The sequence below is a fragment of the Garra rufa genome, chromosome 22 (genome assembly GCF_049309525.1).
Source record: "Garra rufa chromosome 22, GarRuf1.0, whole genome shotgun sequence".
NCBI classification, from domain to species: domain Eukaryota; kingdom Metazoa; phylum Chordata; class Actinopteri; order Cypriniformes; family Cyprinidae; genus Garra; species Garra rufa.
The window spans coordinates 19,688,959-19,707,084 of record NC_133382.1 but is presented as its reverse complement, the minus strand read 5'-3'; the positions used below and the strand labels follow the sequence as shown (position 1 = coordinate 19,707,084).

The window sequence follows — 18,126 nt, the reverse complement described above, 5'->3', positions numbered from 1 at the left end:
CTGTCCTTAGAAAAACTGAGAGCTCGTAAAATAATAATGATCTTTAATATGTGATCTTGTGCAATCTTCCCACCCTTTCCATTCTATAGTCCTCACCTCACAAACAGTGCAATGGAAGCGAGTTTCAACATGGTGCCTGCACTCATTGCAGGTATAGACAAAGCGGTCCTGGCTCTGGTTGTGCAGTTCCACCAACATGCACATGGTGCTCCATTTGGAGCGGCGCATTGATGAAAACTCCAGGTGCTTATCCCGTGCAAGTGTTAAGAAGGCATCACGGCCATCCATCAAATCGCACGCCATCAAAGGATCCGGGTCAACAATGGGCAACAGAGAATTGGAATTGGGTGCCGCAAACAGTCGGATAACAAAGAACACCTAGCAAGGAAGAAAATAATATTGACTAGTATGTCACCAAACTTGACAAACACAAAGTCTGACAGTGTTTCTTGATTGGGCAATCATAGTACACTGAAACCAGGCTTTTGTCATGGTCATACCTCTTTGTGCTTTTCCATTGTGGCATAGAGTTTCTGTGAAAGGTCATTGGACACATTTGGCATCCCCGGCTTCTTTTTGTTGGCTCGGCTTAAACTGCTCTTGTTCTTGCTCGTCTTTTTGTTGTTCTTTTTCTTGGCATTTTTGCTGTCACCTTTTGTTGTCTGGAGAAACAAAGAGAAATGTTCACCATTGTGTGAAAAAGCACTTTAACAAGGGAACAAAACCTGATATAAGTGAGAGCTTAAAGACTAACATCGACACTCTCATTGGATGTGCTGTTCTCCTCCCTCTTCCTTTCCTCCTCTTCTTGCTCTAGTTCTTTGATACTCTCTTCAAGCACATTGGGCCAGAAATCTCCCTCAAAATAGGGCAGTTCTTTGGCGCTGGTAAGACGATCCTCTGTTGCCTGTTTGAAGATGTCCTGTAAAAATAAAACAAAGTCTTCAACACATTTGTAGCTCTCTCATATGCTGAAATATAAAAATATTTATGATAAAACATAACATTAACATAAAATGTCCAAACTGTACCTTGTAGTCATGCACGATGCGCTCCGCTACGGCTTTATCCAGCATCTTCTTATACCACTCCTGCAGTCGCTTTGGCTTGGGTATCTTCTGATCTGGAGGGTGACAGTGGAAGATGTAATCATCCCCTTCACTAGGAGGGCAAGCCCAGATGTGTCCTGTGGTAAACCTAAAAGAGAAAAAAACGTGAATGTGAGTTGGTGGCTGAAATCTGCTAAAACAGTAGGATATGGGATTATCATCTTACCCTTGTTTTTTGGCATAATCCAGATATCCTAAAAGAATTTCATAGTACACACTTGTTCTCAGACAGCGTGGCTGAAAGAAGTGGACACTGTCCAAGTAGGATATGTAAACCCGTCTAAAGAATGGAGGGGAATAAAGTTTAGCAGGAAACCAAAACAGGCCTATCAAATAATAAAAAGCAATTACATATGCCTGACCTTTGATTAGGAGGTGGACAGTCTGAGCCATACTCTTGCACGTGCATCCCAAAAAAACAGACATCAACACCTTCAACCTCCTCAAATGCAAATAAAGCTTTCGTTCTGTACGGGAAAGACTCTGCCATCTCTCCACTATCCACAAACCTGTGAAAAGGGAAGGATCTCGTTAAAATCCAAGCAGACAAACAAGTCTTGATGACAGTTATTACAAATTATAGCCCCGCCTCGATTTAGTGCTTTACATTATAAACCAGAGTAAACAAATGACAGACTGTTTTGAAGAAACTACTATTAAAACATCCAACAGATTCATGTGTTGTATTAAATGTGAGTGTCTGGTTTTAATCTATCCTGTCTCACCTAGACTTCATGCCTGGTTTGACTTCCACCACTTTGTCTGAGACATGAACAACACGAATAGTGACTTCACCAGCTTCTGGGTGATTCTGTCGCTTCAGAAAGTCATTAATCCGTGTTTCCAAGAAGTTGCCTAGTTTGGTCTGTGGAAGCCCTGAATGTCAAAAATAATAGGTTCATTGGTCATTACTAATTGGATTACCAGTGGGAAGAAAACACTGAAAGTAGAATTCCATACTTTTAGCAGCATATTTATTCTCTTTACGGGTCTTGTTGGACTTCTTCAAACAGCCATCACACACAAAGCTATACAAAGGGAAAAAAATTAATCTTAGGGTTAGAAACACCATTCAAAGAGCAGTCAGCTAACAGTCGTTTTCAGTTTCGTCACAGGAAACTCACCCTGATGGCCATATAGTGTCATTGTGCAAAACACAGATCTGATGCATCTTACGACCACAATCCATACATTCCACAAATCTAAAGAGAAAATTTGGAGGGAAAAAAAGTGTGTTAATTCTTAGAATTATGACAAGCAAACAAAACTGGAATTAAGGTTATATGAACTTACAGCTCAGGATCGAGCATGTCATTTTTCTTCTTTTCAAACTGGTCCTTGTTGATCGACCTGGAAATACATGCAAATTGTGGCACTTAAAACAAGAAAAGGATTCTACAGTATGGTCTCGTTAAAATCCTGCTTCTTAAAAGGGCAAAACCAATTTTACTGAGATTGATTTTTATGGATGAATTCATTTGAAAGTTTTATTTTGTTGCATTAGCTCGTAGGCCCTTAACATACCAATTACTACACATTTTCTGTGTTCAGAATTAATGAGTTCTGGTTGCATTTGCACTTGATTTTGTGTGTGGATATGACTAAAACCACATTTGTTAGTGGTTAGGGACAGATTATGACCACAGTCAATAGAGTAAATGCTTGTCCTTATTACTTGTGTAGCTGAATGCAGACAAATTATCCAAAAAATTAAAAATCTCTCAGTCTGACAGAACAAGATAGAAAATCTACTACAAAGTAAATTTTTATCCATCAGTAAACAGCTTTAACTCTTGTTATGTGACATTTTCACAAGAACTTCTGTGGCACAAGTCTGCAGACACAGAACTGATACTGCAGACACTAAAAAGAACTGACAAACTTGTTTTTTGATGCAGAAAAAAGGTCACATTGTAATAAAACACTGATTAAAAATAGCATGAAGTCACTTACGTTTGAGGTTGGGATGGGTCATCTCCCAAGGCCACACTCTCACCCTGGATCTCATTGAAACACTTCTCACAGAAGTGATACCTGTCAGCAAGAAGCCCATATTTTGGTGAACTACACCGTGCGCCAACACCACAGCCAATCACAGAGAGGCAACGAGGAGGGAGCCACCAATCAGTGCAGGACAAGGCAGGGCAGGGCAGACAGGCCAAAGGGGAAGCGCAGGACAGGGTCGCCGCCAGAAGAGCCAGTCATGATGCAGGATTTTTGAGCAGGGGTTTTTGAGCAGGGAGGGGTTTAGGTGCAGATGATTGGTCAGATGAAAGCAGGCGATAGCAGACACGACAAACGTCAAAGTACAGGGGAGAAGAAAAGGGTTGACAAAGAAAAACATTAGACAAGACAGAAATGGATGAATAAGGAGGGAGACAACAACAGAGACAAGCAGAAAGCCAAAGCAAAGCACAGATTAGCATTTACATGTATATAATGAGGAAAAACCATTACAGCAAAACAGGAGCAGAATCAATTGCGAAGGATGTTGAGACTTATGGACACGTGAGCACATTAAACACGAACAGAAAGACTGCAGCCACAATGTCAAGCAAACAGGCATTTTAAAGGTGTCCCCCTTTGAAAGAATCGCTCCTTTCATGACACTAGCATTAATTAACATGACAGCACAAAGTTGTACATTTTGTATAGTATTGAATATTGAATAATATTGAAATTAAATTACTGGTAATCATGACAAGACGGGGTCATATCATGAGAAATACAACTCTTTTATATACAGCTTTTCGAAGTACTATGAAAACATTAAAGTCACCAACCATTAAAGTCAAAAGTTTGCACCCGCCTTTCAGAATCTGCAAAATGTAAATTATTTTACCAAAATAAGAGGGATCATAGAAAATGCATGTTATTGTTTATTTAGTACTGACCTATATAAAATATTTCACATAAAAGACGTTCACATATGATCCACAGCTGGGGTTTTTTTGTTTAGTGATAGTCGTGAGTCTCTTGTTTGTCCTGAAAGGTTAAACTGCCCGCTGTTCTTCATAAAAATCCTTCAGGTCCCACAAATTCTTTGGTTTTTCAGCATTTTTGTGTAATTTAAATGATTGCATGATTTTGAGATCGATCTTTTCACACCGAGTACAACTGAGGGACACCTATGCAACAGAAGGTTCAAACGCTCACTGATTCTCCAGAAGGAAAACTGATGCATTAAGAGCCGGGGGTGAAAACTTTTGAACAGAATGGAGGCGTCTACCTACATTTTGTCTAAATATTTATTTTTTTATTTAGTACTGCCCTTCAGAGACTACAGAATATAGTTACATGTTTCCCAGAAGACAAAATAAGTTAAATTTACCCTGATTTTCAAATTCAAAAAGTTTTCACCCCCTGGCTCTTAGTGCATTATTTCCTTCTGTAAACTTTTGAACAGGGTCATTTTTATTACAATTTATTTTCTCTTGTGTACTATATGTAAACATCTTTTATGTGAAATATCTTATTCAGGTCAGGACATGCGTTTTGTATGATCCCTCTTATTTTGGTAAAATTAACATTTTGCAGATTCTGAAAGGGGGATGTAAACGTTTGACCTCAACTGTAGTTATACAGGCACAAACAGGCCATTTCATTTTAAGGACCATAGATGGTAAAAAAAAAAAAGACCAAAATTATAAGACTATTTCAGTAAGATTAAATAAAACAGTAAACAAATTATATATGATCTTATTACAATAGATTTAATACTTGTATGTAGCAGAAAAGGAGCACACTTTAAAATGCCAGGTCTTTTCACACACACAGAATTTTAGAAGGGACTGATTGGTGGAAAAGGTGGGATAATAGCGCACGCTTATCAACTGTGGTGCAACTGTCAGTTCACTTTATGTGGCCAGGCACAGTGGAAAAAAGCTGTTTCACATGCATATATATAATAAATAAGCATAACATGAGTCATTCAGGTGTATATATGCTTTTGTGCCCGTTGATATTGCTTCAGTTGTAAGTTCCTTACCTGTTCTGATAACTAAAGTAAGCAGCATCTCGTGGTATAGTGCATAGCTGCTTCCCATAGCAGCACAGAGTTTGGGGAGAAAACTCAAACTGTGAGAGAGAACAAAAAAAACATTAGCCAGTGTTATGTTGGCAAAATATTTTTTTGATATTTTTGAATCTGTGCTTTGACACAAAACTGCATGTTATGACTAACTCTGCAGACAAGAAAACTAATTTGGTTAGAACAATGCAGACACTGTAACACTCATTACTGTATCGAAGTTCATATTGCATCCGTCTACAAACAAAGAGGAAAGTATCGATTTATAAAAGGACAATTTAATGTGTGCAAACACTCCTACACTTTCCGTTTTACCTTTCTCCCACAACAGTAGCCAAGGCTCTGCATGACCGGGTCGATCTCCTGCTCAAACACCTCCGCTAACTTGGAGCAGTACTTGTAGACTCGTGACGTCTTGCGGTTGTACAGCCAGGCATTGTTGAACATGAGCCAGATGTCATCCACGTATTGCCACGGTTCTTGGTACTGGCCCGTGTCGAGCTTCCGTTTGATAGTTGACAAGTCCATGGGATTCTTCACAATGTCAAAATAGTCCTGCAATTCATCAAAAGTGACAATGTTGACTATTAGTTAAGTAGAAATGTCTAGCTATATGCAAGAGAATTAACTTAATAGTCATTTTTAGTATTTAAAAAGAATCTGTAGCTTTAACAAAAGCCCTGAAGGTGTCAACAGTCTGGCTTTTACATCACTGATACAAATTGGATGTCTGGGTGTAGGTAACAGAGAAATAGTACACCTTGTTAATTTACATAATATATAATATTTTAACAATGCAAAACCAGACAGCAACGTACTGGTATTCCCAGCAGTGAAGGGTCTACAGGCTGGCGGAAGGGCAGAGACTCAGGGTCCTGGCGGTAGAGAGACTCCAGTGTGGGCATCAGGGCCTGCCTCAGCTCCTCTGGCTTAAAAACTGATGACAAAGCAAGTAAAAGAAACAGAATTACTACAACATCAGTTCTTAAAATTCTTGACAGAAGCAACAGTAACAGCTAACCTGTGAAAAATGAAAATTCTGTCATGAATTACTCACCCTCATGTCATTCCTACCCCTTGAATAAAGTTATTTTTGTATTCTTTGGCCAAAAAGTACTCTCATAGCTTTGTAAAATTAAGGTTGAACCACTTATGTCACATTGACTGTTTTTAGCGATGTACTTACCTACTTTCTGGGTCTTGAATGTGGTAGTTGTGTTGCCGTTAATGCAGGGTCAGAAAGCTCTCAGATTGAAAAAAGAAAATCTTAATTTGTGTTCTGAAGATGAACAAAGGTCTTACAGGTTTGGAACAACACAAGGGTGAGCAATTAATGACAGATTTTTCGTTTTTACTGAACTACCCCTTTAATTGTTGCTTATTTTATGTATTGAGCATTAAAATCAACAAGGTTTCCCTTGGTTAACTTCAAATTCAAGGACCTTTCAAGGACTTTCCAGGTACAATACCCACAAATTTAAGGACTTAATGTGGGGACACACTTCAAGTGAGAGCAAGGTTACATTGTGTTACCTTGTAAGATAAATTGTGTGTTCATAGGCCATGAAGTGTTGGCGAAAAAACACATCAGTGGACCAGAGGGAATAATATGGATTTTTTTTTTTTTTTCCAGAAAACTCTGCAGGACCTTACTTTTTTTTTTAGATTCACAAACTTTCAAGGACCCGTGGGAACCCTGTAACAAGGTACCAGTGATTGGCTTTTACCAAAGACAACCCTAGCAGCTAAAATACAAAGACTGGTTTGATCATACTTTTCTTTTTGTTAGCGGCTCCAGAAGGTGAACTGTGGGATGCTGTAGACCCTGAACCCTCCTCCTCTTCTTTAGGCTCAGTCTTTATCACTGGCTTTTTGTCCTCCTCAGCTGCAGTGGCTGAAGTCTCCATTTTAACACAATCACTCGGCTCCTCTTTCTTTAGCTGACAAGACACAAAGAAAGCAGTCAATCCTCATGGAATAATTTTAAAGGAAAGAGGGTGCACATTAATATTCTTCAGACTTTAATGAATATATAACTTTAATTTCTCACCTCAGGTTTTTCCTCGGTCTTAAAGTCTTCTTGCTTTCCAGTTCTTCCTCCTGCCATGCCTTCTTCATCCTCATCCTCTTCTACTTTCTGCTTGACCTCCACCTTGGACTCAAGGGAGGCTGTGGAGTCTGAAGGACCCTGCTGAAATGATGTGTCTACACTACTGACAGAGGCAGGGGTAGCAACATGGCCGTCCACTGGTATAGAACCCTTATGAGACAACTTCAGAAAGGAAAGAAAAAACAAACAAAAAAAATGTTACAAATGAATTATACAGAAAACTGAGGCCACAAGTAAAAATGTAAATTAAATTTGATTATTAATTGTCTATGATTTTCTGATTTTCTACTAGTCAAAAGTTTTGAACAGTTAGATGTTTTTAAAGAAGTCTTTTTGGAAGTCATTTATTTGATTTAAAGTACAGTAAAACAGTACAATTTTAAATATTTTATTAAAATAACTTTCTATTTAAATGTTTTAAAATGTAATTTATTCCTGTGATCAAAGCTAAATTTTCAGCATCATTACTCCAGTCTTCAGTGTCAAATGATCCTTCAGAAATCATTCTAATAGGCTGATTTTATTATTATTAGCAGCATTTAAACAGTTAAGTAAATTTTCCTAGGATTCTTTGATGAATAGAAAGATCCAAAAATCAGCATTTATCTGAAATACAAAGCTTTTGTAACATTATACACTATACCATTCAAAAGCTTGGAGTCAGTCATTTTTTTTGGGTGGGGTGGAGGGGGAAAATGATAGAAATTAACACTTTTATAAAACAAGGATGCTTTAAATTGATCAAGTAATGATGATAAAGACATTTATAATGTCAAAAGATTTTCATTTCTGATAAATGCTGTTATTCTGAGCTGTCTATCCATCAAAGAACATCATTTTAACAAAATGATACTTATTATAAAAGTTAAATAAATAATACTTATTATAAAAGTTGTTTGAGCAGCAAATCAGAATATTAGAATGCAAGAATCATGTAACTGGAGTAATGATGCTAAAACTTTAGCTTTGAAGTCAGAGGAATAAATGGTATTTTAAAATATATTCAAATAGAAAACAGTTATTTTAAATTGTAAAAATATTTCAAAAAATTTACTGTTTTTTGCTGTACTCTGGATCAAATAATTCCAGCCTTGGTGAGCAGAACAGACTTCTTTAAAAAATAAAGTTTAAAAATAATTATAAATAAACTTGATAATTGTGCGTGTGGACTTTTTATAAATAGTTTGTGTGAACATTTTAAAAATTGAATTTCGTTCACATTTATGATCATTCTAGGTAATACTATAAATGAGGCCCCAGGAATTTTGTTGCATACTAAACAGCAGTACTCACTGGAGTGCGTGGATGCTGGCTGGCATTTGGCGTAGAGAGGCTACTATGAGACACAGCGGGAGGAGTTCCTCCTAATGACTGCTGCTGAGACTGCATGGCATTGTCAGAACTGGCGGACGGAGGTAACTGCTGCTGACTGCCACTTGGGGTTAACTGGGGTAGGCTCGGTGTGTGAGGCTGGGGGGTCTGGGAGCGTGGTGTGGGCGTGGGTGTGCGGCTATGAGCTGGGGAAGGAGAATTTTGGTGGACGGGTGTGCAGTGGGGGAGGTTGATGGACTGTGTTGGGGTGGTTGATCGAGGAACCCCACTCATGCTGTTGGGACCCAGAGAGCCCACAGAGGACCCGCTACCTGCCCCTCCAGCAGACCCAGGCTGGGCTAAAGGACTGCCGATTGGTAAAGATGATAAAGTAGGCATTTGCCCCTGCTGACAAATTCAAAATAGAGCAAACAATGAGAATGCATTCATGATGCAGTTATAAGCAAGTATCATTATGTGATGCATGTTTAATGACTTATAACTGAATGGTACATTAAAGGGATAGTTCACCCAAAAATTTAAATTACCCAATGATTAAAACCCTCAAGCCATCCTAGGTGTATTTGACTTTTTTTCGAACAGATGTATACAATCAGAGTTATATTAAAAAATGCCCTGGTTCTTCCAAGCTTTATAATGGTAGTGAATGGTTGCTGAGATTTTGAAGTCCAATAAAGTGCATCCATCCATCATAAAAAGTGCTCCACATGCACATAAATACAATGCACAAATGTATCAATTCGCTTCAGAAGGTCTTTATTAACCCCCAGAGCCACATGGAGTACTTTTTATGATGGATGGATGCACTTTATTGGACTTCAAAATCTCAACACCCATTCACTGACATTATAAAGTTTGAAGTATCCCTTCAAGAAATTAATTTAATTTAATTTAGAGAATATTTATGCACTTACTTGAGTGACAGTGCTGTCATTTCCTGGGTGTGCCATGTCAACAGATCCAGCACCAAGAACTGGATTTGAACCTTGAAACTGTCCAGATTGCATGTACTGATTTTGCATCTGTGCAACATTCGGCTGTGGCATCCTCGCACTGCTCATGCTTCCCTGCAACAGCCAAAACATTCAGTATTTAGACTAAATATTTTGTCCACACACTTAAAACAAACAAACTACAAAAGGTATCACTTCCAGTCACAGTAATGACCTGGTTAAGAGGTGTGCTGTGCGGAAGAGGAGGTGTAGATCTCTGCTGCCCCATGGACTGCATTCCCATATGGTTCCCAAATGGATTCATGCCTGCAATGCACAAACATACATTTATATATACAGCAAACACAGTAATATTGCTAATTATTACCATTTAAAACAACTGTTTTCTATTTTAAAAAATAATTTATTACGGTGACGGCAAGCTGAATTTTCAGCAGCCATCACAGCAGTCTTCAGTCTTAATTTTTTGTCGAAACCATTATTAAATATTTAGAATATGTTAGTTAACACACATACATATATACATATGACATATACAGACCAGCAGCATTCTGCATCCTGTTCATCATCTGGTTTGGACCAGTAGGCCGCACCGCTGAAGGATCCGAGAGAGGGCCATCTACAGGTAGAGGGGCAAAAAAAGAAAACAAAAAGCAAGACCCTCAGAAATTGCTTGACAAGAGGTGTTTTCTGTTCTGTCGGCATATTTCCTTTAGAACCCAAATAGGACAAACTGAAAGACTTTTCCTTTTTTTAAAAATAGCCAATAGGCCTTTAGTGACAACTTACAGTTGAGGTTAAAAGAAAGTTTGCCTCCCCCTTTCAGAATCTGCAAAATGTTACTATTTTACCAAAATAGATACAGAATGCATGTTATTGATTTAGTACTGACCTAAATAAGATATTTCACATAAAAGATGATTCTTAACACTGCTACTTACCTGAATGACAGTTGAGTGATAGTTGTGCATGAATCCCTTGTTTGTCCTGAACAGTTAAACTAGCCACTGTTCTTCATAAAAATCCTTCAGGTCCCACAAATTCTTTGGTTTTCCAGCATTTTTGTCTATTTGAACCTTTTCCAACAATGATTATGATTTTGAGATCTATCTTTTCACACCGAGGACAATTGAGGGACTCATATGCAACTATTACAGAAGATTCAAATGCTCCAGAAGGAAAAACCATGCATTAAGTGCCAGGGATGAAAACTTTTGAACAGAATAGACTTGTGTACATTTTTTTTGCAGAAGCTACAGAAGATGTTTCAGGTGATCCCCAGCTTTTTTTTTCCATCTGTTATGTGAAATATCTTATTTAGATCAGTACTAAATAAACAATAACATGCATTTTGTACGATCCCTCTTATTTTGGTAATATAATTAACATTTCGCAGATTCTGAAAAGGGGATGTAAACTTGACCTCAACTGTACATGCTAATTGGTCGCAAAGAGAGACAAGTTTGGTGGATGAGCACTCACTAGAAGGCAGTACTGTGGGTGGCCCTGTCTGACCAATCCCAGTGGGCCCTTGCTGCAGGCCAGTGGGGGGCATTCCAGGCTGAGTAGGCATCATGCCCTGTTTCTGTAATCGTGTCCGTCGCTTCTCTTCCAGTTCCTTCTGGATCTTATAAATCTTCTCCGCCAGCATGTGATAATACTCTCCCTAAAAAGTGTGATGTTTAAATAGTGACATAAATCAGTGATTACAATGATAAATATGAAACATTAACAGGCAAAAAGACAAAATACTCACCCTGTTGTTAGCGGACTCATACATATCCCCCTCTACTTTACGCGCATAGGCTACTAGATTCTCCATCCGTCGGTCCTTCAGTGCAGCCGGGTCTGGAGTAGGAAAAATGGCCTGGACTCTGAAGAATTAGAATAGCAGAAAAGGGGCACGGAAATGAATATCAACTGAATATCAAAAAGCCTTTGTCTATATTTGTTATGTATTGGTCATTCTATAAAACCAATTGAAGCAGTTGTTAATCCCCTACAATTTATTTATTTTTATTGCCATACCAGCATCTAGGACTATTTTCATGACTAGATCAATGCATTTTAAAATAATAATAACACTGTAGTAATAAAAACAAAAATTGACAAATCTGATAAAAAAAAAAAAAAAAAGATTATTGTCTTCCACTGCAAAATGCAACTAATTCAAAAAAATCTAACTGTAACTTCCACACTGCTAATTTTCACATAGCAATGTACAACTTACAGTTTGTGCACCAGGTGGTTGCGTAGATCCTGGGTGATGTCCTCGTGCCAGCTCTTCCTCATGCCACCAGTGGAAGCTGGGTTGGCCATAGGCATAGACCCCATAGCACTGTCATTCATCAGACTGGGGAAAGGGGAGCGAAAACAAATGATGACCACTTTATGTTTATATATGAACTTATCAAAACTGATAGACACCTGCTGCTGCTGATTAGTGTTACTGTTAGATTAAGACTAGAATGGTGACGAGTTACGCAAGATGAACCCAAGGGTTTGTTTACCTCGAGCTCATGTTCAGATGCAACATTGTGTCCTGGAGAAGGCTCGATTGCTGATTCTGAGACTGACCACCCCCTGCTCCATTTACTCCCATGGGATTTGCTCCTGTAACAAGAAAGGTCATAAGAAGAGGCGCCACTGCAAAAGTTCATTTCAAAGTTTAATGAAGAGTCAGTAAGATTTTTTTTGAAAGAAATCACACCAAGACTGCTCACCAATGCTGCATTTATTTAATCGAAAATACTTTCAACTCAAAATAGCATTAACTATTTTAGTATATTTGCAAATTAATATTTTTGTGTAAACTGAAACTGAAATTTCAGGATTTTTTGTAATAAATAAATAAATAAATAAATAAATAAATAAATTAGGGCTGTCAAATTGATTAATCATATCCAAAATATTTTTTTTTCTAAATATGCGTGTACACTGCCAGTCAAAAGTTTTTTTAAAAAGGATTTTTTAATGTTTTTAAAGAAGTCTCTTCTGCTCACCTGCATAGAGTTGGTATAATTTTTTGGGGGAAAGAAATTATACAAATTAATACTTTTATTTAGCAAGGAAGCTTTAAACTGATGATAAAAAAACATTTATAATGTTACAAAAGATTTCTATTTCAGATAAATGCTGTTGTACTTTCTATTCATCAAAGAAACCTAAAATAAACTACACAGCTGTTTTTAAATCAATAATAATAAAAATAAATGTTTCATGCGCAGCAAATCAGAATATTATAATAATTTCTGAAGGATCATGTGACTGGAGTAATGATGTTAAAAATTCAGCTTTGAAATCACCAAAATAAATTACATTTAAAAATATATTTAAACAAAAAACAGTTATTTTAAATAATAAAAATATTTAATTTTTTTACTGTTTTTACTGTACTTTGAAAGGCTTGGTGAGCAGAAAAGACTTCTTTAAAAATAACATTAAAAATCTTACTGTTCAAAAACTTTTGACTGGTAGTGTATATGTATATATTTAAGAAATATATGTATGATATATACATAAATATGAAAATTTGAGATATTTCTTAAATATACATGTGTGTATTTATATATGCATATACAGATAAATACTTTATTTACAAATATACAGTACACATTATGCAAACAAAAACTTTTATTTTTAATGCAAATAATTGCTATTAATCAGTTTGATTAATCACAATTAATCAATAGAAATGTTTTTACTTTTTCATTTATTCTTACTGAATAAACGTATACATTTTTTAAATAAAATAAAACACTTTACTGACCTAAACTTTTTTAAGTCCAAAAAACTTTAACTTTAAAAAATTAAGTCCACAAATAAAAATAAAAAAAATGCACAAATTATAAGTCTCTGTTTGTCATTACCCATTGTGTTCATCGCCCGTTGCGTTTGCTGGACAGGTTGAGGAGAAGCCTGGTTTCCCTGGTACGTGAGGCCCAGGGCTGCGTAAGCCCTCTCGATGGAGCTGGGGTCTATCTGTCCTGGAGTATTGAGATGGGGAGTACTGGGAGGACCACCAGTAACATTACCCAAAGAAGAACTTAACCCCACACCAGCACTGTTTAGGAGAGCTAAAAAAAGAAAAAAGAAAAAACAGCAAAAAAATTACAAGGGTACAAAGTAACCTGAGATGTTTTAGGCATGTTTTGCATTAATACACACACTCACCCTGCTGATTCCTCTTGTCCCCTGCGTTTTTCAACGGTAGACATACAGGACAGTCATGCCGCGTGCAGTTCTTCCAGTGAGAGATTATCTGTCTGGATGAGGCACAGTGCGCCACTAAAACACAATAAAAACACAGACCTAATATTAGTAACAGCACCATGTTGTATAAACAAACAAAACTGCTGAACAACAGATCAAAAAGTACCACGTTTTACAGTTGTGTGCAGTTTATACACCCACCTTGGCAAGATTTGCCAGCCTGGCAGTGCGTCATGTGGTTGAGGACGTTCTTCATGGTGCGACAGTGGGGCAGGTTACACTGCCGTACTTCCCCGTTGGCCTGCTCCCGCCGCTGGCACTTGTGAGCATGGAGCAAAAGCACCAGCTGCTGCTGTATAAGTTTGCGCTTTTCTGGGTCAGCCGCTGGAGGAACTCCTCCCACCGCTGTTGCAGACATGGCTGATGGAGCCGATCCGGGACCGAGAGCTCCTTGGGCGTTAGGCACCATCCCGGCCACTCCTGTGGCTCCAGCAGCACCCGCTGGGGAAGGCTGGGAAGCCTGCTGTGAAAAAACAACAAAATAACAGACATTAAGATATCTTGGCTTCTTTCAAATAAGTCACAAGTCTATTTGCCTGAATACTAACCATGCCAGGTATGCCCTGTTTCTTGTCGAGGTTAAACTGGGCTGGACTGTTGGGGAGACCTGGCTTGTTCTGGAGCTGAGGGGCCAGCCCTGCAACACCCAGACCCTGACTGGCAGGCTGACCATATGGGCCTCCATAGGGGCCTGAACCTGCATTCATCCCCATCTGCAACAAACAGTCAGAGGGAGATAAGAATGTTTTTCCTATGGATGTCAAAATTTGGATGAATACATCAAAGGAGGACTGTACATGTTGTAATATGGACACCAGGGAGGGCCAACGTCGGACCTGGAGAGCTGCAAAGTTTCAGTCCTGTTTTGCTCCAACTTTAATCAAATTCACCTGCCTGTAGCTTTCTAACAACTCTTAGACCTTGATTAACTTGTTCAGGTATGTTTGATTAGGGCTGGAGCTCAACTCTGCAGGACTGTCATTTGATAAAACTATCGTCAGACACACTACCAGTCGAACAGCAAGATTTGTAATGTTTTTTAAAGAAGTCTCTTCTGCTCACCAAGCCTGCATGTATTTGATTTAAAGTACAGCAAAAACAGTAACATTTGGAAACATTTTTACCATTTTAAATAACTTGTTGAATATAGTTTAAAAAGTAATTTATTCCTGTGATCAAAGGTACATTTTCAACATCACGTGATCCTTGAGAAATCATATGCTGATGTGCTGATTTGCTGTTCAACAATAACGTATTATTATTATTATTATTATTATCATTATCATCATCAATATTTAAAACAGTCGAGTATATTTTTTTCAGGATTCTCTGAAGAATAGAAAGACCCAAATAATTTAAAATAAAAGACCATTATCTGAAATAAAAAGCATTTGTAACTAGGGTTGGGCGATGTCGACCCATTTGGCATCGTACGATGTCTAATGTGAAACATCGCGATGGACGATGGCATCGTCGGCAGTGGGCGGGGGTAAGGGATGGTTGTTGTTAAATAATCAATTCATAACGAATTAATGAATTGTTGCCTACCGTTTCCACCAGTGCTTAATTTGAGCCAGATCCTGCTCCGAAAAATGTCAGATTTTGGATATTTGCGTTCCGGTTTTTTTCTTAAAGATCCGGCATTAACAAGTGCATTAGATCGTGACAGTGTGTGCATGCATACGAGACAAAGCAAGCGCAGGTTTATGTAGATGTATTTGGAGGATGTGTGTTGGTCCTTAACATATTTTCTATCAGTCAGCTTTTTTAAGTTCAAAATCGCTCTCATTGATTGCTTAACCCACTCGCTCCAAACACATTTAATGAGCAGCGGAATGTTAAGAGAGAAAGTGTAATATCAGAAATAATACCAAATCAACCGAAATATTATTATGTATTAACATAAACACTATAAACATAGCTATAAGTTAGTTACCCTGACTCCAAAACTAATCATTTAAATGTAATGGTATTCAGAACAGAACAGGAATGAAACAAAATATATAAAGTTAAGAAACCAAAACCGAAACTAAAAATAGCAGGCGTTGGGCTCACGTACCTCTGTAATTCGGCACAAATCCAAGTGTTTCCATATTACCAATATATTTGAATCATAAACTGTTATTTATAATGTAGGCTTTGTATTGTGCGTTCCTATTTCAATGGGAAAAAATAAATATTCTCTTTTAGTTCCAAGCTCTGTTCGTTATGGTAAAATCATGAAAAAGGCACATTTGGTGTAGTTTATTTAATCTAATTTAATTAAAATTATTTTGATTTTTTTCTGCTGTTTTTGTATGCCTCATTTATTAATGTAAACGAACTAGTTCGTGTAATTCGTTTGGAGTTTATTGTGATAGCTAACAACTTCCTTGTTATTTCCTCATAATAATAATAATAATAAAATAAGTAAAGATGCGGAAATTGAAAGCATGCATTTCATTTGGCTATATAGTGTGTGATTAAGTGTGTGTTTTTCATGAGTGGGTTGCTGCTGCTGTAGCGGGGGCGGAGCGGAGGATCGCAATGCCGGCTCAGCATCGTGATGTCTATCGGCCATCGGCGATGGACGATGGCATCGTCTATCGACCCAACCCTATTTGTAACATTATACATTATACCCTTGAAAAGCTTTTTTGTGGGGAAAAAATTATTTTTTTTTTGGCAAGGATGTTTTAAATTGATCAAAAGTGATGATAGAGACATTTATTTTGAGCAGAAAATCTAATTATTAGAATTGTTTCTGAAGGATCATGTGACTGGAGTAATGAGGCTAAACATTCAGCTATGAAATCACAGAAATAAATTACATTTTAAAATGCATTAAAAAAAGAAAACAGTTATTTTAAATAGTAAAAATATTTTACAATTTTACTGTTTTTGATGTACTTTGAATAAAATAAATAAATGCAGGCTTGGTGAGCTGAAGAGACTTCTTTAAAAACAAAAAACAAAACCATTAAAAATCTTACTGTTCAAAAACTTTTGACTGGTAGTGCACACATAGCAACTCAAAGGACGCCTCTAGAAACCAAATAAGAGTTTGGTTTTATTTGATGAAATGATAAATATTACTATTATACAGTAGCATGTAATTTATTGTCTATGATTTTATCCTTTCATTTAAACAGTAACCTGTTATAGACCACTTTGATTGTGGAAAAAAAGTGGAAAAATGTTTACAATTTATTTGACTACATTTTAGATTAATTAAATTGTTCAAGTTTTCTACATTTATTTGATTACCACCAGCTTTGATAATAAATTTGTATATAAAAAAAAGATTCCAGAATATAAAAAAAAAATTATAATAATTATCTCTGGTACCATTTCATAAGGTACTTAGGGCTGTGGCGATAACCGCAATACCGCACTATTGACGTGCATAACCGCAGAGGATTGCAGCAACCGCGATATTTGCCCGTTTTATTTTTTCCTAAGGATTTGCCCTTCTCACTTAATGCCTGTGTGCTGAATATTAAATTAGTAATAAGTTAGTAATGATAACATAATGTGTTTATTATGAGGCTCAGTAGATATGCACTTAACAAGCCTAAACAGACAGCGAATGAGAGAGAGATCGACTGAGCTTGTGCGATTACCTGCGTCTGTTTTACAGATTGAGTCAGATATGTATGTGAAACTAGCTTGTCATGTACAAGGAAAGTGAAATCTCTGTCTTAACATCGATGCTCTGCTGGTCAGCTGAGCCTTTAAAAGCGGCGATTAAAGTTCAAATGATTTCAACATCATGTTTCATTATGTCTCTCTTTGAATAAATAAGCGTTTTTGAACGTGTAGTTGAATGAACGGTTTAAAGACTTACTCAAAGATAGTCTTTTACCTCCATCTTGTGGCGTAACAATGAAACTGCACTCACTGACAGCTCGCCTAAAACACGCAGGTGAAATACTGACAGAAAGTCTCTTGTCCAGTCAGACTCGAGGGTGCGCGCTAAGTGTTGTATATACGAAGATTTCAGATGCAAAGCCTCTAAGTATGTCTGACATTTTTCTTCAAAATCTGCATTTCTTTTTGGCTAGGTTACTATGTAAGTACTGTTTACTTCACGTCATGTATCAACGCGATTTGGTTTCGGTTTATTGATTTCTGAATACGACCTTACATTGTAACAGCCTACAAACAATGATTTTATATATATATATATATATATATATATATATATATATATATATATATATATATATATATATATATTTATTTATTTATTTGTTTTATATGGCGGTAATACCGCGCTACTGAGCCACTCAAAATTACCGCAAGGGAAATTCCTTAACCGCGACAGCCCTAAAGGTACTG

At 37.2% G+C, this 18,126-nt stretch overlaps 1 protein-coding gene across 1 annotated transcript in view; it reads right to left on the bottom strand.

Annotated features, from left to right (window-relative positions):
- Nucleotides 1-18,126, bottom strand: part of ep300a (E1A binding protein p300 a) — a 29,402-nt gene that overhangs the window by 5,150 nt on the left and 6,126 nt on the right. Inside the window, exons 3-30 of the mRNA XM_073827712.1 lie at nt 14,355-14,519; nt 13,948-14,269; nt 13,708-13,821; nt 13,404-13,610; nt 12,045-12,147; nt 11,765-11,887; nt 11,291-11,408; nt 11,017-11,200; nt 10,076-10,153; nt 9,749-9,840; nt 9,496-9,648; nt 8,543-8,968; nt 7,190-7,411; nt 6,914-7,079; nt 5,958-6,076; nt 5,455-5,694; nt 5,098-5,186; nt 3,063-3,143; nt 2,403-2,459; nt 2,234-2,311; nt 2,070-2,137; nt 1,835-1,985; nt 1,472-1,618; nt 1,276-1,389; nt 1,032-1,197; nt 755-922; nt 501-662; nt 97-378 (exon numbers count right to left, since the gene is read on the bottom strand). Coding sequence (XP_073683813.1) covers nt 97-378; nt 501-662; nt 755-922; nt 1,032-1,197; nt 1,276-1,389; nt 1,472-1,618; nt 1,835-1,985; nt 2,070-2,137; nt 2,234-2,311; nt 2,403-2,459; nt 3,063-3,143; nt 5,098-5,186; nt 5,455-5,694; nt 5,958-6,076; nt 6,914-7,079; nt 7,190-7,411; nt 8,543-8,968; nt 9,496-9,648; nt 9,749-9,840; nt 10,076-10,153; nt 11,017-11,200; nt 11,291-11,408; nt 11,765-11,887; nt 12,045-12,147; nt 13,404-13,610; nt 13,708-13,821; nt 13,948-14,269; nt 14,355-14,519 — 4,395 coding nt within the window. The remainder of the gene's footprint in view (nt 1-96; nt 379-500; nt 663-754; nt 923-1,031; nt 1,198-1,275; nt 1,390-1,471; nt 1,619-1,834; nt 1,986-2,069; nt 2,138-2,233; nt 2,312-2,402; nt 2,460-3,062; nt 3,144-5,097; nt 5,187-5,454; nt 5,695-5,957; nt 6,077-6,913; nt 7,080-7,189; nt 7,412-8,542; nt 8,969-9,495; nt 9,649-9,748; nt 9,841-10,075; nt 10,154-11,016; nt 11,201-11,290; nt 11,409-11,764; nt 11,888-12,044; nt 12,148-13,403; nt 13,611-13,707; nt 13,822-13,947; nt 14,270-14,354; nt 14,520-18,126) is intronic.